The sequence below is a fragment of the Musca autumnalis genome, unplaced genomic scaffold (assembly GCF_047663935.1).
Source record: "Musca autumnalis isolate F117 unplaced genomic scaffold, ASM4766393v1 scaffold_4, whole genome shotgun sequence".
Taxonomy (NCBI): Eukaryota; Metazoa; Arthropoda; class Insecta; order Diptera; family Muscidae; genus Musca; species Musca autumnalis.
Window position 1 is genome coordinate 56,539,274 of NW_027411977.1, and position 25,642 is coordinate 56,564,915.

Sequence of the window (25,642 nt, forward strand, 5' to 3'; positions counted from 1 at the left end):
CTGGTCTCTACAGGAGGATGTGCCAGTTCTAAAGCCATCAGTTTGATGTTTCACTCTTTGGTAGAACTTTCGGACTTGATTCTGGCTACTGCACATCTCGATTTTTTTCACACTCCCGCTTTTCCATTTCTCTATTTCTCCTGCGGACAAGACGTTTCTCCTCCCCTTTTTTCTCCCGATACCTCTCTCGTACGCCACGCGTTGCTACTGATTGCCGCATTTTTCACTTCGGTAGCAGCACGACACTCCTGGCCATACCAAGGATTCGTTGGTGTAGGTCTCTGGTTGGCAATACTTTGTCATTGTGCTGATATGTTATCGAAACGAGAATGCATTCGTTAAGCAATTGGGCCAGTTGAGTGGAATATGACGAGGCTATTTGTTGGGATTTCAGTTCTCTGATGTCCAACTTCAGTGTTGTGTCTCTTGTGATCGATTTTTTGATCTGGTGATAGCCAGGTCATTACACTTTTTTATAGCCTACGTCGCAACAAATATTTCCATGAGGCACATTTTTGGTCGTATCAAAGTGTCAAGAGGGTTGAGGGTATAAAATTCTCTCGCTTAAAGGCGAGATTTTTATACAATTCATAATGCGAAACCATCCGTTTGCTGGTGTAGGATATCCGATGAGCGACATATTCCAATATCTTTTTTCTCTTATACTTAAATGAAATTGCTCGTTTATACACACCCCCACAAGCGCAAGAATATTCCCTGGAGTTTATTAGTCTACTGGATGCTGCATCACAGTGACTGTCAATGCTATTCTTGTGTCATTTCCGTTTCCGGTTGTAAACATAATACCTACTTAGACAACTTTTGTTGTTCAAACAAAGGCAACGCCTTTGTAACTTAAATTGTATTGAATATCATCTGTAACCTTGAAAAGAAGTACTCTTCAATGCATTGAATATAATGAGCTTACCTTGGAATGTTTCTGCGGAAATGATGTGACTATTGTTAAACTAAGTAATAGAAATACACTCATTTTGTATTTCATTGAGAATTTTTGAATTCATTTAAGTATTATAATAGCGATTGTTGAAATATAAAAAAGAATCATAAACTAATAAGATACAAATAAATAAAATATACAGTCTCCACGGATCGGACCATGCGTAAACCTTAATATTTCTCCCGATCCCAGCTTTGAGGGCTGAATGCGTCATCTATAAGGGTGGCGTATGATTGATTTCATTACTTTTCCACTACATGAAAAAATCCAATGTCTCCCTCCCACAAGATTTTATATTGGACCGATTGCACTTATCTTATTGGTTTCCTTCAGACTGTAAAAAATTTTGGAAATCGGATCAGATTTCGGTAAAGCTATATTGGGCCCAAAATATGGCTCCGATAGTCCGATTTTAGGCTGTCGGAGCCATATCAAAATCCGATCCGATTTCCACAATTTTGTGTAGGATTCGTTTTTTATGAACTTTCATCGATTGGACCACAAATGCGAATTATAGAGAATATTCGTGAAAATGCACCTTTGGCCCCATACGAGTACAAATTACTATGGAGAAAAATCACTCTGGCGGCACTGGTTAACGTTAACCGATCGCCATAAAATTCCATACATAGGGGTTCTTGATCAAATGATCAACACATCCTTTTTATACCCTCCACCATAGTATGGAGGGTTTATTGAGTTCGCTTTTTCTTTTTCGCACATAAAAATAATCATTTGCTAACCTATAAAGTATATATTCCTGATCAGGATAATATTCTGAGTCGACACAGCCATAGGCACATCAAGTTAAAAGATGGGATATACCGATACATACACGCAGAAAAATATATGTTAAAAACTGCAGCAAACGTATAATATGTTTGGATGCAAACATATCACATGTTTGCTGCAGTTTATAACATATATTTTTCTGTGTGTATTGTGATATAACTCCCATATAAAGGAACCTCCGGACTTGTCGGTATTTTGAGGATTTTAGCTACACTTTTTGACCGAACTACCTGTAATTTAATATTTGAGGTTTCCTGTGGTTACAAAATATTCCTACAAAGATTTTTCACCGTAGGTCCACGTTTTGGTACCTCCCAACTTTCGGTATTTTGAGGATATTAGCTGCAATTGTGGGTGGCATGGGGATGAAAGATACCAATTAACGGTATTGGCCATCTTTAATATGGCAAAACCCAGGATTTATCTTGGTTCCCCTTTCACCTCAAGTGGACACTAAGCTCCCACTTAGTGTCATCTGGGGAGCTGTCATTAACACTCGTTAAAAGCAGTGAGCTAACATGTACCGCGTGTTCGCCCATAAGAACGTTAAAAGCGGGTTGGGCGTTGGTCGTTGGGCTAGTAATCACCCCTCCAAAAAACAATATACTATAAAAAACGAAGGAAAAGCAAACCCTAAGTTGCAGTTTACGCACTGGCAGATGTACTTGAAAGTAACAGGGCCGATATAACTGCCATACAGGAACTACGATGGTTTAGTAAAGGCGTCACAACAACATCTACACCTAACGCGCTCTATTTAGCTGTCATGAATCAAAGCATGACTTTGGTCGCGGATTTGTAGTCGGTCGGTTAAAGCATCTGGTCTCCAGCTTCATCCCCGTGAATGGAAGACTTGCTACAACGCGAATAAAAGCAAAATTCTTCAACATTAACTTTATTTGTGCAAGGAGAACAGACCAACGATATATTTTATGAGCTTTTATGGCAGTTGTCCTGCCCATGACATTAAAATTCTTGGCGATTTTAATGCCAAAATTGGAAAGGAGAATATCTTGGCCTAAAAGTCAAGAAATTCAGTCACCACAGTAAAACATCTGGCAATGGTATAAGGCAGCTGCAAAAAAGATGTTAGTTAGCAGTACCAGATTTAAGAATGTCTGTTTTCATAAGGGCACCTGGCTGTCTCCACACCAAAGAACAGGAAAATTGATCACGTTGTGATAGATGGGAGACATTAATCGAGCGTGTTGGATGTACATACGATCGTTCCGAGGTGCAAACATAGACTACCACAACCACCACCACTTTTTTGCAGCAAAGGTACGTAGCCGGTTAAACGTAACATATTAAGTACGAACAGACACAACACGAATATTAGACATCAGAAGGTGCAATTACAGCAAATGGTCACAACATATTCCACTCAACTGGCCCAATTGCTTAATCAAAACACTTCTCGCCCCGATAACATATCAGAACAATGGCCCACTCCTTGCAAACAGCCGCACAATGCATACTTCATCAATGAGAAAAAGTGTCGTGCTCAGAGCTCCGATTCACTCGCGAGTGAAAATTTGGGGGGGGGAGTTGGTAATTATTTTTTGAGTGCAATATTTTTGGTGGTTGTGGGGCAAGATTATTTCGGGGCGGGATAAGTTTTTGTTTGGCTTAAGGGAGGGGGCAAGTTTCCCCCCTCAACTTGCTCGAATTCGAGAAGAGTTTCATTCGCGAGTGGAATTCGAGCGGAGCTCTGGGCGTGCTGCTACCGACGAGAAAAATGCGGCATATGGGGCTATTTTATCAAATCAGTAGCAACGCGTAGCGTACGAGGGAGGTATCGGGAGAATAGGAGAGAGGAGAAACGCCTTTTCTACAGGAAAAATGGAAAAGCGGAAGTGTGAAAAAGTCGATATGCACAGGAGCCAAATGAAGGCTGAAATTTCTACCAACGACTGAAACATCAAACTGATGGTTGACTGCATCCTTAATTTTTGGGCGGTTGCGTATCTTTGGACCAGAGTCGGAGAAAAAAGTATAAAAATTGGATATTTTCAAAAAAATTTTTGCTATTTTTACCATAAAGAACCGTTCATAGACATTTCGTATGTTCCAGAAAGTTGTTTATTGATGCCTTTGCTAGAATATTGTGGTTGATTGTTTCCTTGAATTTTGAACGGTTTAGTATCTATGGAGCAGAAGCCGAGTAAATAGCATAAAAATCGAAATTGTTTTGCTATTTTGACCATTAAATCCGTTGGTTGTTTGCTTCAAATTTGATCGGTTTGATAGCTGTATAACAAAACTTGAAAAAAAATTAAAAGAAATTTGACTATGGCGATTTTGACCTTGCAGATGAAGTTTGATGGATTATATGTGTTCACAATTGTTGTTCTTTAAGACAAGAGCTACAACTTTGCCACTGAGGTAAATTAAAATTTTGTTACGGTTTGAAAGATATAGTCCTGACTAAATGACCCTTTTTACATCAACGCCTCAAACCTTTGGAGGCCTATAACCCAAAAGTTGATGAGATACGAAAAAACGGCGAGACACATGTCCTCTGGCGGAAAGTGTTATACGAGCTGCCGATGTGAAGAGAGATGGCACACTTTACACCAACAGCTACATGTTACATGCTTATACTGATGATATAGAGATCGTGGGAGGTTCACTAATGGAAGTAACTGATACCTTTAAGAAAGTCGAAGAGGAATTAGCAAAAGTGGGTCTGGCGGTAAACGGCGAAAAGACAAAGTTGATTAATCGACACGCAATGCGTCCATAGAACTCAAACCAACAGTGGAAGTTGATTCCTATAATTTTGAGGCAGTTAAAGACTTCGTCTTTCACATTACTTGTGCAATAAGAAGAATTGTATTGGCCAACAGATGCAACTTTGGCTTAAGTAAGCAGTTTAAAAACAAAAACCACATCTCATCACACAAAACACTGATGCTACCCGTGCTAATGTATGGTTCCGAAGCATTGGACTTACGGCTAAGACAGTGATTGGTGTTATGGAGAAAAATTTTTTTCGAAAGATCTACAGACCAAACTGCGTTGGCGATGAATAACGACGTCGTATGAACAACGAGCTGTATCTGCTACAAACCGATAACAGTGTAGTTAAACGTATCGAGATACAAGGGTTGCGTTGGCTAGGCCATGTCATATGAATGAGTGATGATGAACCCGCTAACAAGGTGTATAAATACGGGCCGCAATGCGGCACACGTAGAAATGGAAGGCCAAGACTTTGATGGAGCGAAAAATAGAAGAACGACATCAGAAAACTCCATATTCCAGATTGGGAAATATGAGAGGGAATGGAGGTCTTTACTTACTTCGGCTCTGGGCCATCCACCCAGGATGGTCATGATAGGTCCATATTTTGGTATAGCCCCCATATTTTTCGGTATTTGATGATTTTAGCTACAATTTTTAATCGAACTAGCTGTAATTTGCATTTCAGGTTCTTTGTGGTCTCCATAAAAATTGTCAACATAGGTCCACACTTTAATATAACCCCATATAAAGGTGGCGCCGGATTGAAAACAATTTTGACTTTATTTAGGCATTTGGGGTATCCGTGGTCACAAAATATCTCCACCTAAAATTGTGGACAGGAAAGAAAATAATTACTCAATTTTGGACTAAAGGATAAGAATACTTAAAGCTTCTTTAACATTAAATTTGTTTAGCCAAAAAATAGGATATATAGGGTGGTCCATCTAAGGTTCCTAAGTTAAAAAACACAGAAAATTCTAATTTATTAACATTTGAAACGTCTTAGGCGGTCTGTCCGTAGAGTAACTGACGAATGACACGCGTGCTTTTTTGCACCAAGGCCTGAATTGCAACGGGGTTGTCCGCATACACTTTAGATCTTAAATATCCCAACAGGAAAAATCTAACGTGTGATATCACACGAACTTGTTGGCCAATGGACCTGAAATTGTCTGCTCATGGAACTGTTCTCTATTGATTGTTGTCATGTGGGAAAAAAAATGTCTCTTGTTGAACCCAAAATGTAGCCGAGATCACGAGCTTCATTTTCAAGCATCATATATTCGGTTATCATAGTCGTCATTGAAGGTTACGTTCTCACCGACACAATTTTGAAGAAATATGGGCTGATGGTTCTACCAGCGGACAAACCACACGAAAGCGTTGTTTTTTCTTGATAAAGTGACACCACTTGAATCTCTTTAGGCTGCTCTTAGCGTAAATGAGACTACTTTCCTTGTTTACATATCCATTATGCCAGAAATGGTCCTCATCGCTGAACAAAATTTAGTTTTAAATTTGTGGTATAGAGAGGTAAGGCAATTGACGCAAGAAAATTACCTAAAGTAAATATGGCGATAAATTTTTTTTTTATTTTTGCCTTATTAAGGCGACGGTCATTTATAGTGATATTTAATTAACAGCTCAACTCGAAAGAGAATTAATTAGATAACAAGATTTTCTTGTCTTTTCGAGTGTGTTTGTGTGGAACATACGTAAATATGGACATACAAAACTACATTCATATGTATGTGTACTGTTACCACCTTGTCTTCTATTCTTAATTATATTAATGTTTGAAATAATGAAATTCTTCAGAAGTGTTAACAAGCTTCTTGTTATACAATCCCCAAACAACAACTACACAACTAAAACTAATATAACCATCAGGTAAAGATTTGTCAATAGGACACTAAATAAGAAATGCTATCAAAGCTATTCTCTGTGACATTTCCGTTTCCGGTCACAAGAATGCAAACAATGACGGCAATGCTTTAACAGAGGATGTGCCACACTTTTGTAGATAGCCAATGGCCGGAAATTAACATTGGTAAGCAAAGAAAAATTAAACTACTTATTAATCATTGATTCTATAGATTAGATTACGAAAAAATAAATTAAGTTAATTATTGTTCTAAAAAAATAAATGGCAGGCAAGTTTTCTTAAATAATTTAATTCACACAAATTATACCCGAATAAATCGATTGCAAATATCCTAACAAGACAAACTCATCAGATTTTAACATTGCCAACAACAGATAACTACAATTTAAATGTATTTCAAGTAGAAAGAAAACTGTAATTACGGCAATTATATGCTCCTGGATATTTACAAGCGCCTCCAAAGGGCCTGTGCTTTATTACGGGCATTTGTTTAGAGAGAATAGCACTGAAAGTTGCTCAAATCTTTTAGAACTCATTTTAATATTTATACCCTTAGACTTTAGTCTACCGAGGGTATATACACTTTTATACGATGAAAATGTGGCTCATTAAAATAATTGTTTAAGACCCCAAGTATGTTTGAACGAAATCCGTTTCAGACAATTTTTAGTCGATTTAGAAATGTCCGTCCATATGCCTGGCTGGAGCGTGCGATAAATCTTGAACGGTTCAAGTGATTCGGTCAAAAATTTGGCTGTCATATTTAGATCAATTTTGAGTATGGAACATATCTGTAAATTCCTCGGATACCTCCTCCATAAAAGTTAACAAAAAAAAAATAAAAAATAACTCTTGAAGGGAGCAACAGATTTGGTCCACACTTCGCACATCGTAATATTTCTACCACACATAGATCGGATTCAAATCGGATACTCATTTCGTAAGTTATCGTGAACGGACTAATGTCCATCTTCGAACTTTATCAAAGATTCGCGGAAATATTACGATTCGCAATATTCAGTTCGAACTGGAAAACAAACACATCGTAAAATGTTATCCAAATGTAAATTTCCCAGAAGGTCTATATCGAACAAAATCTTCGGATACCTCACTCAAAAAAGTCCAACATTTCGCTTATCGCATAATCGTTTTGAAATTCGTATCGAACATAATGGTCCAATAGCTATAAATCCTACGGTCACCCACCAAAAGAGAGGAATGAATCGCAAAAGGACGATTCAATTTCAAAATAGAATATGTTAGCCCGTTCCTTCAGGTTTCTAATCCACAACAGTTCAACACTTTTGGGTTTTAATCCAAATCAAATTTATTAGCAAAAGGTAAGCATTTATTCGGAAACTTCACAAGTCTCGATGTTTTTGTTGGCAAGTTCATACGTCAAAATATAGCTATAAAATTCTGAGAATTCCCCGAAGTACTTAATATTTTGGGAAAGAAAATTGGTGGTGTAGCCGGGTTCGATCTGCCCACATATATCTCAACTCACACAGGCTGAGGGTATATCGCTGTCGGCAAATGCGACTGATACTAATGGCCCGTTTCACTAAGGCGATTCGAATACAAATTCTTTCGAACTACTACCAAATTTCTTTTTTTCAAAAATATTTGATTCATTTTTGTTTTCAATCAGCAAACATTTTCGACAACAACAGGAGTTTAGTAGTAATTCGAACGAATTTTAATTCGAAACGTTTTAGAGAAACAGGCCATTAAAGTTTGTTTTTCGACTTGTAACAAATAAGTTTTTTTTTTTTTTTGGAAAAAAATTACAGAACAAAGTCTGTTTTTTATACAAAGAAGTGTGAACGGTATATACAAAAGCGAATTATTTTCGATTGATTTGAAGTGCATTTCAAAAAGTAGTTTTGTGCAAAAATTTCCTGATTGAAACCATAGTGAAATATTTAGAAAGCCTCCATAAAAACATAAAAGATATCGGTTGTACAGTCAGTATACAATCTGTCCATAGATAAATGTATCGATGATATTCACCCACATATATCGCTGTCGCCAGTGCCGCCTTATATGTATTTCTTACCACGGTTGCGTATTATTTATTTCACCAAAATACTTATACGCATTGCTGTACCAAAACTATGCAAAATATTGATGGCAACAAATTATTTTTTGAAGATACAAATATTTATGTTATGCTAGCAATTTCGTTGAACATTTTTCTATGTAGACACGGTAGTAAATTCTCAGTTAATCTGCAATAGAATTGTTGACTTTTCTCACGAAAACAACTATTGCATTCTGAAAGATATAAATAGAAAATGTGGAAAATCAATTTTAGGAAAATCGTATACAAAATTTTACTGAAATAAAAAATGACGTGTGTTATATTCAGAAACATAGTTTGTATGGAAAAAAGAAAATTTTAGTTAGGGCTCTCATTGACAACTAATCGATTTTGTCGGGTTTTCGTGGTCGTTTTGTGCATTTACCCTGTTTTTTTTTCAGAAAAATACTATATTTTGTTTTTTGTATATTCGTTACAGAACATACAAAAACAAACAAACAGGGGTAAATGTAAAAAATTACTATGAAAAGGCGACAAAATCTATTAGTTTTTAATGAGAGCCGTACCTAAAATTTTCTGAGCGAAATTTTTGCAGAACATTTCGAAGCTGAAAAACGTCATCTTGTGGTACTTTTATAGCGGCTCTTAAAATAAAGGACGAAAAAGACATTGAAAGAAGCGAGTTAGAAGGTCGAAGTACTTACTTACTTAGCTGGCCCATTACAGAACATTTGTTCCATAGGCCGAACTAAGAAAAATCCACTCTATTTGTTGCTTCGCACTCTAGAATACCGCGCCTTTTCACCTCATCATCCACTTGTTTGTGCCATCTATTCCTTGGCCTGCCAATTCTGCGTGCACTACCAAGCGGTCCGTATTTATAGGCCTTTTTAGCGGGTTCATCATCGCTCATCCTTATGATATAGATAGCCAACGCAATCGCTGCATACGTTTAACAATATTGATGTCGTTGTATAGCAGATACAGCTCGTACAGATTGGTCCGTAGATCTTTCGAAGAATTTTCTCTCAAACACACCAAGCGCTGCCATGTCTGCTTGCGCAAGTATCCAGGCTTCGGAGCCATACATCAGCACGGGCAGTATCAGTGTTTTGTAGAGCGTTATGTTTGTTTGACGAGATGTGGCTTTGTTTTTAAACTGCTTACTTAAACCAAAGTAGCATCTGTTGGCCAATACAATTCTTCTTTTTATTTCACAACTGATGTCGTTTGTTGTGTTTACGGAGGTGTCGAGGCAGACGAAGTCTTTTACTACCTCAATATTATAGGAACCAACTTCCACAGTCGGTCCGTGCTCAATGGAGGCATTGCGCGTCGACACCATCAACTTGGTCTTCTCGCCATTTACCGCCAGACCCACTTTAGCAGATTCTCCTTCGACCTTTATAAAGATATCAGTTACTTCTTTTACTGATCGGCCTATGATGTCTATATCATCAGCATAAGCAAGTAACATGTGACAATTTGTGTAGATTGTGCCACTTCTTTTGACGTTTGCCTCTCGTATAACCTTTTGCAGCAGGATGTTAAAGAGATCACACGAAAGGCTGTCTCCTTGTCTGAAACCTCCTTTGGTACCAAACTCTTCGGAGAGATTCTTTCCTATTTTAACTGAGCACCTCGTGTCATTTAAAGTCATTTTACAAAGCCGGATGAGCTTTGCGGGGATACCAAATTCAGACATGGCTTGGAAGACCTTTGAACGCAGCGGGCTGTCGAAGGCGGCTTTATAATCGACAAAAGGGTGGTAGGTGTCGATCTGCATCTCTTGGGTCTTCTCCAGGATTTGCCGTAGGGTAAATATCTGGTCAATGGTGGACTTGCAGGTCTAAAGCCGCATTGGTATGGTCCAATTATCTCGTTGACCATTGGCTTTAGTCGTTCGCACAATATCCCTGCCACGATCCTGTAGGCAATAGGGAGTAGACTTGTGCCCCTATAGTTAGAGCATACAGTCTTATCTCCCTTCTTGTGGACGGGGCACAGGATACTCAGGTTCCAATCGTCGGGTACTCGTTGTTCCTGCCAGTAGGTGCTAACTAGCTGATGAATACACCTTATCAGCGTGTCGCCTCCGGTTTTGAACAGCTCGGCTGGTAGGCCATCGGCTCCTGCTGCCTTATTATTCTTCAGCCGATTTATTGCTGTCTTTACCTCATCTTGGCTGGGCGGGATACATTCAATACCGTCTTCTGGGATTTGATCTGTGGTATCTCCTTGTCTGAGGTATCTACCAACAGTTTTGAAAAATGTTCTTTCCATATCCTGAGTACACTATCTGTATCAGTTACCAAATTACCTTGCTGGTCTCTACAGGAGGATGTGCCTGTACCAAAGCCATCAGTTTGATACTGGACTTTTTGATAGAATTTTCGGACTCCATTCTGGCTCCTATACATCACGATTTTTTCACACTCCCGCTTTTCCATCTCTCTCTTTTTCCTGCGGAAAAGACGTTTCTCCTCTCTCCTTTTCTCCTGATACCTCTCTACGCTACACGTTGCTACTGATTGTAAAGTAGCCTATATGCCGCATTTTTCTCTTCGGTGGCAGCACGACACTCCTGATCATACCATGGATTCCTTGGTGGAGGTCTCTGGTATCCAACTACTGATTTTGCGGCTGTTTGCATGGAGTGGGCAATGTTTTGTAATTGTCCTGATATATTTTAGGGACGAGGAGTGCTTTGATTAAGCAGTTGGGCCAGTTGAGTGGAATATGCTGTGGCTATCTGTTGTGATTGCAGCTTACCGATGTCCAGCTTCCATGTTGTGTCTGTTCGCACTTTGTTTGCTACGTTTAATCTGGTACGTACCTTTGCTGCAACAAGGTAGTGGTCCGAGTCTATGTTTGCACCACGGAACGATCGTACATCCAACACGCTTGATGCATGTCTTTCATCTATCACAACGTGATCAATTTGATTTCTTGTTCTTTGATCTGGCGACAGCCAGGAGGCCTTATGAATATCGAGATGCTTAAATCTGTTTCTGCTAACTACCATCTTTCTTGCAGCTGCGAAGTCAAGCAGCCTCATTCTATTAACAGATGTTTCACTGTGGAGACTGCATTTCCCGACTGTTGGGCCAAAGATATTCTCCTTTCCAATTTTGGCATAAAAATCGCCTAGAATGATTTTAATGTCATGGGCAGGGCAACGGTCATAAGTTTCTTCTAAGCGCTCGTAAAATATATCTTTGGTCTGTTCGTCCTTTTCTTCAGTGGGAGCATGAGCGCAAATAAAGCTGATGTTGAAGAATTTAGCTTTTATTCGAATTGCAGCAAGTCTTTCATTCACTGGGGTGAAGCTTGATACCAGATGTTTTAGCCTCCGACTAACTACGAATCCGCAACCAAACTCATGCTTTACGTCATGACAGCTATAATACAGTGCGTCACCTTTAGGTGTTGGTATGACGCCTTTTCCAATCCATCGTATTTCCTGTATGGGAGTAATATCGGCCTTGTACTTTTCAATTACGTCTGCCAATACGAAGACTGCACCTTCTCTATAAAGAGTGCGAACATTCCAGGTGCAGATTCGCAGATCATGGTCCTTAAAACGTTTGCGGGGTTCGTCAATTTTAGAGGGGTTTGTTTTTCTTTTCTTTCGTTTTTTTCATAATAGGCTGTTTTTTCTAGGGGAGGGTTACTAACCCGACGCCCAAACCCAAGTTTTGTACGTTCTTATGGGAGAACGCGCGGCACATGTTAGCTCACTACCTTTAACGGGTGTTAAAGGCAGTTTCCCAGGTGACACCACGGGGAGGTCAGTGTCCACTTGGGATGAAAGAGGGACCAAGATAAATCCTTGGCTTTGCCATGTTAAAACCGATCAGGACCGTTCCTTGGTATCTTCCATCCCCTACGTCACCCATGGACATGGTTATATAGACTTAAAATTTTATACTGATCAAAAAAAGCATCCTGTGTCCCGTCCATAAGAAAGTAGATAAGATGTTATCAGGGATATTGTGCAAACGACTAAAGCCCATGGTCAACGAAATAATTGGACCATAACAATGCGGCTTTAGACCTGACAAGTCCACCATTGACCAAATATTTACCCTGCTGCAAATCCTGGAGAAGATGCAGATCGACACCTACCACCTTTTTGACGATTACAAAACAGCCCTTAACAGCCCGATACGTTCGATGGTATTCCAAGCCATGTTTGAATTTGGTATTCCCGCAAAGCTCATTCGGCTTTGCAAAATGACTCTAACTGGCACAAGATCTTCAGTTAAAATAGGAAAAAACCTTTCCGTAGTGTTTTGTACTAAAAGAGGTTTCAGGCAGGGAGACAGCCTTTCGTGTAATCTTTTCAACATCTTGCTAGAAAAGGTTATACGAGAGGCAAACCTCAAAAGTAGTGGCACAATCTACACCAATAGATTTACCAATCGCGGTAAACGGCGAGAAGACCATGTTGATGGTGTCGACGCGCAATGCGTCCATTGAGATCGGACCAACTCTTGAAGTTGGTTCCTATAAATTTGTGGTAGTAAAAGACTTCGTGTACCTCGGCACCGCCGTAAACACAACAAACGACATCAGTTGTCAAATAAAAAAAAGAATTGTATTGGCCAACAGATGCTACTTTGGCTGAAGTAAGCACTTCAAAAACAAAGCCACAACTCGTCAAACAAAAATGTCGCTTTACAAAACACTGATTCTACCCGTGCTGATGTATTGCTCCGAAGCCTGGGTACTTGCGCAAGCAGACATGGCAGTGCTTTGTGTGTTTGAGAGAAAAATTCTTCGAAAGATCTACGGACCAATCTGCGTTGACGGTGAATATCGACGTCGCATGAACCACGAGCAGTATCTGCAGTACAACGACATCAATATTGTTAAACGTATCGAGATGCAGCGATTGCGTGAACCACGCCAACACCCTGACTCCCGGAGTCTAAAAGCAGTTCTCGCCGCCTGAAACTGGATTGGGATGTTTAGAGGTCCAGGATCCAGGATGACATTTTAAGCAGCTTGAGGAGTGCTTTTAATCGATCCGGTAATCAGCAGTGACGCGGTTCTTTGTACACTTGATAATTTGGAAAGTAACGCTCTGTTCCCAAGAGCTTGCCACCAGACCAGTCCACCATAGGTAAGTATGGGCAGGACCACGGTTACTACAGCCAGTGTATGGTCTGTGGTCGCAATCCCCTGATTTTCCTAATGAAGTTCTTACAGGAATAGAGTGTCATGAGTCCTTTCTTCGTTCGCTCCTCTACATTTCTTTTCCATGACAAGCGATGGTCCAGAGTAGCGCCGAGGTATTTAGCTTCCGTAGAAAGTTCCAGGGCCACCCCGTCCAGGACTGGAGGCTCGAAATTGGGAATTTTGCGTTTCTTAGTGAATAGTACAAGCTCTATTTTTTCCGGGTTTACTCCCAGACCATTATTCTGGGCCCAGTTTGCAAGTTGTACTAAGGCTCTTAGCATGAGCTCAGACAGGGTTGGCAGGAACAACCACATCATCAGCATAAGCAACCACCTTGATCTTCAGCCGGTCGAAGCACACAAGTATTTCATTTATTACCAGAAGCCATAGTAGGGGTGAGAGAACTCCTCCCTGCGGACTGCCTCTGTTAACAGATTTCCTCACGGAATTCTCTCCTATGCATCCATCTCATCAATCCATTCCATAAGGATGGAGGAAATGCCTGTGTTGCTGAGAGCATTGTAGATTGATTCAAGCTTCACGTTATTGAAAGCCCCCGAGGAAGGCCCCCAGCGTCAAGCCTGAATTTTCCATATGATTCTCAACATGCCCGACCACCTCATGCAAGGCAGTCTACACTGATTTGCCTTTAGTATAGGCATGTCGTGATTTGCTGATGTTAATGTGGTTTAATTGTGTTCTAATTTCAAGATCCAGTAACCTTTCTAATGTTTTTAGGAGAAAGGAAGAAAGACTAATTGGTCTGTAGTATTTTGGTAGAGTATGACTTGGCTTCCCCCCTTTGGGGATGTAGGTCACCTTAACCTCCTTTACAGACCAGGTATGTACGATAACAATAAACAAGCCTTGAAAATTTCTACCAGGATTCATAGCGCCGGCTCAGCCAAGTTAACTTTTAACGCCAATATTTTTTGCCAAGTCTAAAAAAACGTGGGACTTCGGTAGACTCCTAATTTTTCAATGTATCTCTAAAGGCCTAACAGCTCAACTCGAAAGAGAATTAATTAAATATCACTATAAATGGCCTTCGCCTTAATAAGGCAAAAATAAAAAAAATAAAAACATTTCATTTTATCCAAAGCCATTTAATTTGTATAATATATGTACAACCACAATTCGCAAGTTATAAAAGGGTAAACCTTGGCTTCAGCTATATTAAATTTTCAAATTTTCATAAATGCTGAGGGTATAATTATTCCATATAAATTCAAAATATTTCTCAACGGTATTTTAGTTGATTACCTCTTTGGGAAAAAATTAAAATTTTATGTGGGACGCACCTGAAAGTGTGTACCAATATAGTTTATATTCGTTGAGCAAAATTTGTATCCAAAGCGTATACAAAAAAAAAAAAAAAATATCAAAAAATTACATTTACGTGCCCCTGGCTATGTCGGTGTTTTATTTTACTATTATCGCGTATGTCCACCAAACTCGGTTGGTCCCTTGACTGTCGTTATAAGCCATTAAGACTTTGTTGAGTCGCGGGAGAAAGCACATTTCTATGGGGCTTCAATTTTAAATTATATGACTTTATGACCTTGTATGGGCTGCGTTTTTCTTGCCTACCCACCTTGTTGTAGCTTTTTGTCCTTCAAATCTCTACTTAAACTTTAATTTCTCCAACAAACAGCGAAATATATATTCCATCTTCCATCTAAAAGGTATTGTCACCCACTTAACAAATATGTCATTGTTTCTCCCTTCCACCTTTCTTCGTCTGCATTATTTACGATGAATACATAAAAGCCTGTCTGAATGCCGAGAAATACTTCAGAATTTCGTTATTTTTTGTGATTTAAGCTGTCACAGTTTTAGTTCATTTTATTTTGGTTCTCAGTTATTTATTTATGTTGATTTGTTGTGCCATCGCTCACTTGGGCACCGACACAGCAACCGAGCATCATTTTAGCAATGAATAAAGCATGCCAAAGAGAAAGAATATTTTATGGTCTGTTGGTCGTAATGCGGACATATTGTCAAATTATGCTTTTTAAATATTTATTTGACTGTTGTGTCGTCATGGACGTCGTGATGGCTTCATTTCACTTTTCACATTGCTTTTATTTTCATTTGCAGTGATCCTGCGGTAAATGCCCTCAAGTTTCTCGATGTGGTTAACATGAAGGATACATCACAGAAGACCCAGTTTTATAAAGTAACGTTAATGGAAAGCATGCCGCTAATACCAAAGGTAAGTAAGCAACAACTTTTTTTGTTTTTGTTATAAAAGGAGGAGGAGGAAAAGGTAGATTCCTGTTTTTTCTCTGTTTGTACCTATTTTACCCACACACACACACACATAGACTGACAAACAAAAGAAAACAAGTGTTATGGCTTCTGACAAAAGTAAAACGAACCCTATGGTCCTTTCCGGCCACAATGTACACAGGGATCGTAAAAAGGATTTAATTTTATAACAACAGGATATTAAAACAATAATACTAACAACAATAACAACAACCAAAGGCAGAAGCATCAAAAACAGCAGCAAACAAACAACACCTGCCGCAGTCACAAGCATCCGACTGACTACTCACCCATCCGCAAATGGCTTGGGATTTGTTTATGAATAAAGAAACCATTTGTTGCTCCAACAGACAAACGGACGGACGGACGGATGGTGTAAATTTGTGTAACGTTCCTAAATTACGGAAACTTCAACAAAGGCTTCATTTGTTCGTAAGCCATAAAAATACTTTTGCAGCTATTAAACGTTTATTTTCACATCAATGAATGCTATTTGTTTTGGCTTTTTTTATTTTTACTTTCCATTGTTTATAATGCAGATTTAAAGTTGTGTGTTTCTTATTTGCTCAATGAACACGAAGTTCTACGGGATTGTTTAGCAGAACTTCCAAGTTTTTAAGCTGCCTATTTATACCCTCAGAATTTATGCTAACGAGGGTATATGTGTACACTTTCATGCGGGCAAAATGTGCCTCATCGAAATAATGGCCTCAGACCCCAAGTACGTTTGGACGAAATCCGTTTCAGACAATTTGGAGTTAATTTAGATGTCTTTCTGGCACGATAACTCTCGAACGGACCAACCGATTCGGGCCAAAATTTGGCTTTCGTAATATTTTGTCCAAACTTAGTTTAAGTTCGAAGATGGGTTATATCGGTCTACTTCTTCCGGTACCTCCCCCACAAATGTTCGAAAATGTTCTCTAGAAGGGAGTAACCGATTTGGTCCATACTTTGCACATCGTAAAATTTCTACCATACTAAGATGAGGTTTCAATCTGGTCAACACCTTCGGGTACCTCCCACACAAAATTTCGAAAGAGTTCAGTTTAGGACCTGCTCTCAAGCCGCTTTGATTTTTGTTGTAACAAGTTGTACTCACTGCCCGCCAATACAACGGTTTAAGTTTCATCAGGGGCAAGTCCATACTTCTTGAGAAAATAGCCCAAAAGTTGTAAAAAATCCCCTATGGCACCATATGTAGTGGCTGGAGAGCACGATAACTCTCGAGCTGATCAACCGATTTGGTCGAAAATATGGTATTCGTAATATTGTGTCTAAACGTAGTTTAAGATCGGAGATAAGCCATATCCGTCCCCTCCTTCAGGTACCTCCCCCACAAAAGTTCAAAAATGTTCGAAAAAATTGTGCGCAAGATAACTCATGAATATGTATTTCTACAAGATATATGTAGATCCGTTATGAATATGGACTATATTTGTCCACTCCTTCAGATACTTCCCACGCCAAATATTCGGATAAGTTCACATTAAGACCTTCTCTAGAATCACTTTGATTTTTTGAAGCAACTTGCATGCGCTGTCTCAATTACGACGGTAAACGTTTTTTTTTTTTTCAGGCGCAAGTCCATACTTCTTGAGAAACCAACCCGTAAGGTGTAAAACTTCCCTATGGCACCATATGTAGTGGATGGTGGTTGGAGAGCACGATAACTCTCGAACTGATCAACCGATTTGGTCACAAATTTGGGCTTCGTCATATTTTGTCCAAACTTAGTTTCGGTTCGAAGATGGGCATTACTGGTCCAACTCTTACGTACCCCCCAGTATTTAAAATATGTCACTAAAATATTATGCACGATATCTCTTGAACGGGGCAAACAAATTGGTACAAACTTTGGATCTCCTAATATTATGTCCAAATTTAGTTTAACTGCTAAAATGACCCATATCGGTCCTCTCCTTAGGGTACCTACACCACAAAAGTTCAACGTTACTGTCTAAGTGCAGTTTAGGATCTGTTCGAAGATCCTTTGAAAAGGTTCGTTGTGGTCCTGCTTACAGCGATATTATGTTTTCCGAGGACAAGTCCATGCTGGTTCAAAAGTTGTACGATGGCCCACTGAAATTACTAGTGGGTACGATACCTGTCGAAAAGATATGACCTCCAAAATAAGATCCACTACCATAATGGACTATGTCCGTGCATTGATTTAAGTGCTTCCTCCGCAACACTTTTGTACTTTAATCCTCATTTTTGTCGGCAAGTTCAAATGTCCAAAAAAGGGCTACGAAATTCTGAAAAGACCCTAAATACATTCAATCTGTCCGTAGATTGAAGCTAAAATATATATAGCTAAAATCCTCAAAGTCCCGAAAATCCATGGACCTTTGTTGACAACTTTTTGTTGGAGATGTTTTGTGAAAGTGCAGTTTAAAGACATGTTTCGTATTGTTTTGACTTTTTTTGCACAGGTTGTACTGTTCCAACGGTAAAATTTTTTCTGGACTAAGTTCATACTTGCTGATATAATGGCCCGAAAGCTCCAAAAACTCTACTGACACCAATTAAAATGGCTGATGAGCGCGATAACTTGCGAATTCGGCCGAAACTTTGCACATCGTACCGCCATATTAGGCTATACCAAAACATGAACCTTTGTTGCCAATTTTTGGTGGAGATGTTTTGGGAAAGTGCAGGTTAAAGACATGTCTCGTTCGTTTTGACTTTTTTGCACAGGTTGTCCGATTTCGATGGTACAATTTTTTCGGGGGTAAATTTATACTTCCTGAGATAATGGCCCGGAAGTTCCATAAACTCTACTTGCACCAATTAAAATGAATAGTGAGCGCGATAACTTACGAATTGAGTATCCTATTCGGCCGAAAATTTGCACATCGTAAAATTTCTTCAAATTAGGATATCTCGTTTACAAAAGTTAAACATTTTCCCTAAAGTGTCGTTTTAGGGCTGTTGGAGAATCGTTCTGACATTTTTACAGAATGTGGTTCTGTTTACAGCGATATAATATTTTTCGTAGGCAAGTCCATGCCTCCTGACATAATGGCAAAAGCTCTAAAAATCCTACGGTGACAAACTAAAATGGCTGTTTGGCACGATAGACATTGAAAGGAATAAATCCCAAAATTTGATCCAGTTCCAAGATGGACCAGGTAATCCACTTGATACAAGGCTTTATAAGCACCTGTGTTCAGAGCCAGGCCGGGAGCAGATTAGGGCTGTTATGTCATCTGACCCTGCAAGACCAAGTCGATGGCGACGAAGTAAGGAGCGTTTTATAAGTCCTTGCGGAGTTTTAGTGGGACGGAAAGCAGCAGTAACATTAGGCTGAGAGCCAATCGGAGGGATTTCACTCCCACTTACTGAGATAATAGACTGGCACCGCTAGCAGTACGAGGTGAACAGTTCGTAATGTGTCGGAATCGTGATCTTAATTCATAGCAGGGTTGACATCGAGAATTGATGCGTCAGACAGACGTCCATAACATGGGAAACAGACCCTGAAACGAAAGCCGCTCGCTATGGCGCAATGCCCAGTATTAGTATTAGTATTAGTATTAGTATTAGTATTAGTATTAGTATTAGTATTAGTATTAGTATTAGTATTAGTATTAGTATTAGTATTAGTATTAGTATTAGTATTAGTATTAGTATTAGTATTAGTATTAGTATTAGTATTAGTATTAGTATTAGTATTAGTATTAGTATTAGTATTAGTATTAGTATTAGTATTAGTATTAGTATTAGTATTAGTATTAGTATTAGTATTAGTATTAGTATTAGTATTAGTATTAGTATTAGTATTAGTATTAGTATTAGTATTAGTATTAGTATTAGTATTAGTATTAGTATTAGTATTAGTATTAGTATTAGTATTAGTATTAGTATTAGTATTAGTATTAGTATTAGTATTAGTATTAGTATTAGTATTAGTATTAGTATTAGTATTAGTATTAGTATTAGTATTAGTATTAGTATTAGTATTAGTATTAGTATTAGTATTAGTATTAGTATTAGTATTAGTATTAGTATTAGTATTAGTATTAGTATTAGTATTAGTATTAGTATTAGTATTAGTATTAGTATTAGTATTAGTATTAGTATTAGTATTAGTATTAGTATTAGTATTAGTATTAGTATTAGTATTAGTATTAGTATTAGTATTAGTATTAGTATTAGTATTAGTATTAGTATTAGTATTAGTATTAGTATTAGTATTAGTATTAGTATTAGTATTAGTATTAGTATTAGTATTAGTATTAGTATTAGTATTAGTATTAGTATTAGTATTAGTATTAGTATTAGTATTAGTATTAGTATTAGTATTAGTATTAGTATTAGTATTAGTATTAGTATTAGTATTAGTATTAGTATTAGTATTAGTATTAGTATTAGTATTAGTATTAGTATTAGTATTAGTATTAGTATTAGTATTAGTATTAGTATTAGTATTAGTATTAGTATTAGTATTAGTATTAGTATTAGTATTAGTATTAGTATTAGTATTAGTATTAGTATTAGTATTAGTATTAGTATTAGTATTAGTATTAGTATTAGTATTAGTATTAGTATTAGTATTAGTATTAGTATTAGTATTAGTATTAGTATTAGTATTAGTATTAGTATTAGTATTAGTATTAGTATTAGTATTAGTATTAGTATTAGTATTAGTATTAGTATTAGTATTAGTATTAGTATTAGTATTAGTATTAGTATTAGTATTAGTATTAGTATTAGTATTAGTATTAGTATTAGTATTAGTATTAGTATTAGTATTAGTATTAGTATTAGTATTAGTATTAGTATTAGTATTAGTATTAGTATTAGTATTAGTATTAGTATTAGTATTAGTATTAGTATTAGTATTAGTATTAGTATTAGTATTAGTATTAGTATTAGTATTAGTATTAGTATTAGTATTAGTATTAGTATTAGTATTAGTATTAGTATTAGTATTAGTATTAGTATTAGTATTAGTATTAGTATTAGTATTAGTATTAGTATTAGTATTAGTATTAGTATTAGTATTAGTATTAGTATTAGTATTAGTATTAGTATTAGTATTAGTATTAGTATTAGTATTAGTATTAGTATTAGTATTAGTATTAGTATTAGTATTAGTATTAGTATTAGTATTAGTATTAGTATTAGTATTAGTATTAGTATTAGTATTAGTATTAGTATTAGTATTAGTATTAGTATTAGTATTAGTATTAGTATTAGTATTAGTATTTGCCCAAACTTGGTTTTGCCCAAAATAAAATCAAGTTCTAAGATAGGCCTTATCGGGCCACTCCGTTGGGTACCTCCCACACAAAAATTCAAAAGTTTTCGCTAAAATGGTGGTCCATCGTAATATTTCTACGAGACACAAAATTTCGGAAAAGTGCAGGTAAGGACCTCGTCTCGAATCGTTTTGATTTTTCTTGCAATAGATTGCATTCAAGGCCCCTATTACGATGGTACAAGTTGTTTCAATGGCAAGCCCATACAATTTATTCTAATCCATATCTTTGTCGGCAAGTTCATACGGCCCAAATTCTGAAGACCCCCTAAATACATACGTTTTTTGAAAAAAAAGGTGTTTCAATTCAAACAGGCTGAGGATATACCCTATGTCGGCAAACCCGTTTGATACTTTTTTACTCGTTTCCTATAAAATTGTAATAATTTTCAGGGAAACTTTCAACTCGCCCATTGAAGTCTACTAAAAGGATCTCATGTGCAGCATTTTCATCAATGGCACTTTGAAGTTTCTCAAATATTGCAATTTCTGCGGAGGCGTCTTCGGTTGCTGCATATGCAGCCATTAATGTCGTGTATGAGGTTTCCTCTTTGGGTAATTAAATAATTTAGCGATATTATTCTTCGGTTAATGAATTCCCGTTCACACATAGAATCTTCCATTTCATTGCGAATAACGAAGTCTACATCAGCTGTAGCTTTTCTATATGAAACAGTCTTCCATAATTTCACAACCACATTCCTTACTCTTTGTTTTAGTTATGGCTGGGTATTTAAAATTCGTCCCCATTATTTCACATTAATGCTTCTTATGTTCCATATTCCATACTCGATAGTCATGTCCTTATTAGTAACTGAAGCGGATATATATATTTATAATTGTTACAGAGAAATGTTATATCCCAAGATTTAACAAAGTTGTAAACTACAACGAAAAAGGAAAGAAATATCACAAATATCTGCCAACACAACAATTTACATATGTATGTTGTTATTCAATCGATTTTATGGCATCGCACAGTCAGTTACCTTCAATCAGCTTTTAGCAATTCTCTTGAAAGTTTTATTACGTGTTTGTGTGCGGGTTTCGTTCCTTCTTTTAAGAATTTAATACCTGCTAAAGATGTAACTGACAACTTGAATATGAAAACTGGGACAGCAGCAAAAAATACACATGACAGAACGAATCCCCACTGACACATATACACTGATGTGCCACACACATACACACACATCTCGCAAAGTTCCTTTGATATATATCTTCATTTTAATACTCCTCCCATTTGTTGTAAAATATTTCATGTTTTTTTTGTGCTTTGATATTTAATGTTTTTTATTTCACTTTTTTTCCTTTCGTTCTCTGTCTCTGCCTTTTGGTATTTTGTTTCATTTTACACAGAAATTGTGGTGGCAAAACCTATGGCCCATGTTACAATCGGAAATTAGTAATGGCGAAGTACTGGCAGCTGTTCTTCACCCGGTCCTAACGTTGCTGCAGGATGCATCAAAGCAGGAATACGAAAGTGTTATGGCGCCAACAATGAAGTAAGTTTACGATGTAATTATCCGATAAATAAAAACAACAAACTCGATAAACAGGAGGTTGTTTGATGGGCAGTTAAAATGAAATCCCACACGAACACACACACACACAAATAACAAGGATATAAAAACAAAAATATGTAAAATTTACACATTCCATTTTAAGTTGCTCAATTGTGAGGTTTTAGAGTCCAAAGGGTTTTGCGGTGAAAACGTAAACGATTTAATGTGGGTTGAAATTGTTTGGTGTAGATGTTTTCCTGTCCTTTGGCATCACATTTCTTTATTGTCTTAAGAACTTTAAATGAATGATTCAATGTCCAGAGAAGGGGGTCCTCTTGGTAGAGAGTCTCTATGCGATGAATATAAATGATCAGATGTAAGGCAACGGCCAGTAATGATGAATGTGGATGACAGGACAGTTGGCTGTGGACTTCGTATAGGTGCAACCCAATGAACGAATGACGGGCAGTTGGCAAGGGCATGGGTTCAGCGGGATCTGGATGAACGGATTACAGTGCAGTTGGCACAGGCTTGGTCGCTACGGTTTCTCGAAGACAGGTTACGGTACGTCGTGGTAGGGACTTCAGCTTCAGCGCAGCAGCGGTACGATGATTGTTAACGGCACATGGATTGATGGTAGCTTTAGAGCACTAGCGGCTCGACATACGCTGATGTCTGGCCTTAAAGCCAAGGACACGTTTTACAACCCCACTTTGTTCAGTAGACAACGCAACCAGGTATGGCAGTCCGATGCACATTGATGTCTCGCCTTGAAGCCAAGGGCACGGTTTACAGTGGCAGTCCGATGTATGCTGATGTCCTCTATTAAGGCCAAGAAATGTCCGACGCACGCTGATGTCTCGCCTTATAACCAAGGGTATGTTTTACAACTCCACTCGACACATACGGCAACACAACCAGCTGCAGCAGTGGCGGTCCGATGTACACTGGTGTCTCGACTTATAGCCAAGAGTACGTTTTAACAACCCCAATTTACTCAACAACCATCAACAGACGACTGTCCCGGAGACTTTCTGGTACCGCGGGAGTCAGGAGCGCCTAGATCTGTTGATCTAGCCTGACTATGGAGAGGCACCTATTGGTTGCAACGCGATGGTTGTGGTTTGGACCCAAATCGCGGGTAGAGCTTCGGCTCGATGTGGAGTTACATTATCAACCGGGTGCTGCGACCCATAGAGCAGCAGAGGTGTAAGATAGTCCTCAACCCCTTACCAAGAGGGAAGTGAAGCCCCATAATTGTGGATCTTGGAATTGGTACCTGCGGGATAGGCTTGGGGACTCCGTGGAGAGCTACCACTCTCTAAGAGTACTCTGGGTAATTCCAAAGGGGCGCTGGTCGACGCACTGTATCGCGACCCACGGTGCAATGGTGCACCATGGTTAGAGCCATCAAGGCGAGAATCATGTAAAACCCCCTCGACTTCATGTCGCGATTATTTCCAAAGGGCAAGACTAACCAATGCGGAAGATCTGGCTCAGCGTGAAGCTGTGTTGTTTGCTGTTCTTAGGAAGTAAAAAGACGAGCTATATATGAGTAAATAAGACGATTGGAGGATATCTATACAGGACAACAGGGATGATCCCTGAGGAAAAGTAGATCGTGTGTGTAGACATGGTGGGTCTAAGCGTCCGATTAACCTACAGGCGTTGCGTTTTGGCTCCACGTCGACAGCCTCGAGGTGGACGGGAAACTTAGGGATTTTGCTGGGGTCTTTCTTTCCAAGGTCGGTGACCCATTCATCTCCACCGCTTGTGTGGGAATTGGGTGAGTCTCCGAACTAGGAGCGTAATGACGTTGCGGACAGTATCTGCCGGATTAGAAGTAGAAAATCGCCAGGTATCGACGGTATGACCGGAATGTATATTGAGTCCGTTCTCGGTGGTTGTATTACTTCCCGCTTGCGTGGAAGCAAGCTCGCGTCGTGGTGCTCCTTAAGTCGCCTAATTGGGTGATGGCTAATCCTCGCTCGTATCGGGGCATAAGCCTTCTGCCAGTGCTTGGAAAAGTGCTGGAGAGGATTATGCTGGCAAGGCTTGGGGAATGCCGCGGCGTGGGTCCTTCACCGCATCAGTTCGGCTTTGTCGAGGATAGAGGTACAGTGGACGCTTGGATGCATGTGCAGAACAGTCTGAGCGGGTCAAATGCCAAATATGTCGCAGGCATATTTGTGGACATTAAGGGCGCATTTGACTTCCTTTCATGGGATAGCGTACTCGCTAAGCTGTCTGAGTTGTCGGGAGTTTGTTTTCTGGTCGAGTTATTTTAGTGGAAGAAGGGCTTGTGTCGTGGGAGCCAATGAGACGGTCCGGACAGATGTGGAGCGAGGCTGCCCTCAGGGGTCCATCTGTGGTCTATTTATTTGGAACCTCATGCTGGATTCTCTGCTGAGGGAGTTAACGACCACTTTCAAGATCTGTATGTATGCTGATGACCTCCTTATCATGATCGAAGGGGAGACTCGTGGGGCCCTGGAGTGACCGAGTGGGTGTTGAGGTGTCTAGACTGGGCTAATGCTGCTGAAAGGCCGATTAGCGCACAGCCGGCCTCCCAACGTTCGATGGGTATAGCTATGGCCAGAGGATGAAGTTTCTGCCACACTTTGATCGTTTGAAAGACAAGTTGACTGCTGTTACTGGTATGGTCAGAATGGTCTTGAGCAGGCGTTCCGTGCGCACCATATATGGTGGACTTGCATGTGCAACATATGGAGCACCTGTATGGTGTGCCACAGCAGAGTCTGTTGTTGGACGTAGAAAGCTCTTGTCGTGTCAACGTGTGGTCATGTTAGCATGTCTGCCAGTGTGTCGCACTGGGTCCACGGACGCAATTCATGTGTTACTTGGCGCCCTGCCCTTTGACCTGGAAGCGAGATTTAGGGCTGTTGTGTATAAGCTGAAGCGTGGCTTGCAATTGTCCGGGGATGATTGGCTCGGGCCTTCTGATTTGGTGGAGAAGGATATAAGGCGG

General features: G+C 38.9%; 1 protein-coding gene across 3 annotated transcripts in view; it reads left to right on the forward strand.

Annotated features, from left to right (window-relative positions):
• The window catches only part of bma (SCY1-like protein bma), a 406,156-nt gene that overhangs the window by 263,766 nt on the left and 116,748 nt on the right, over nucleotides 1–25,642 (forward strand). For all 3 annotated transcript variants that reach the window (XM_073979932.1, XM_073979933.1, XM_073979934.1), the window contains 2 exons: nucleotides 15,712–15,826; nucleotides 22,508–22,653. In XM_073979932.1, coding sequence (XP_073836033.1) covers nucleotides 15,712–15,826; nucleotides 22,508–22,653 — 261 coding nt within the window. The remainder of the gene's footprint in view (nucleotides 1–15,711; nucleotides 15,827–22,507; nucleotides 22,654–25,642) is intronic.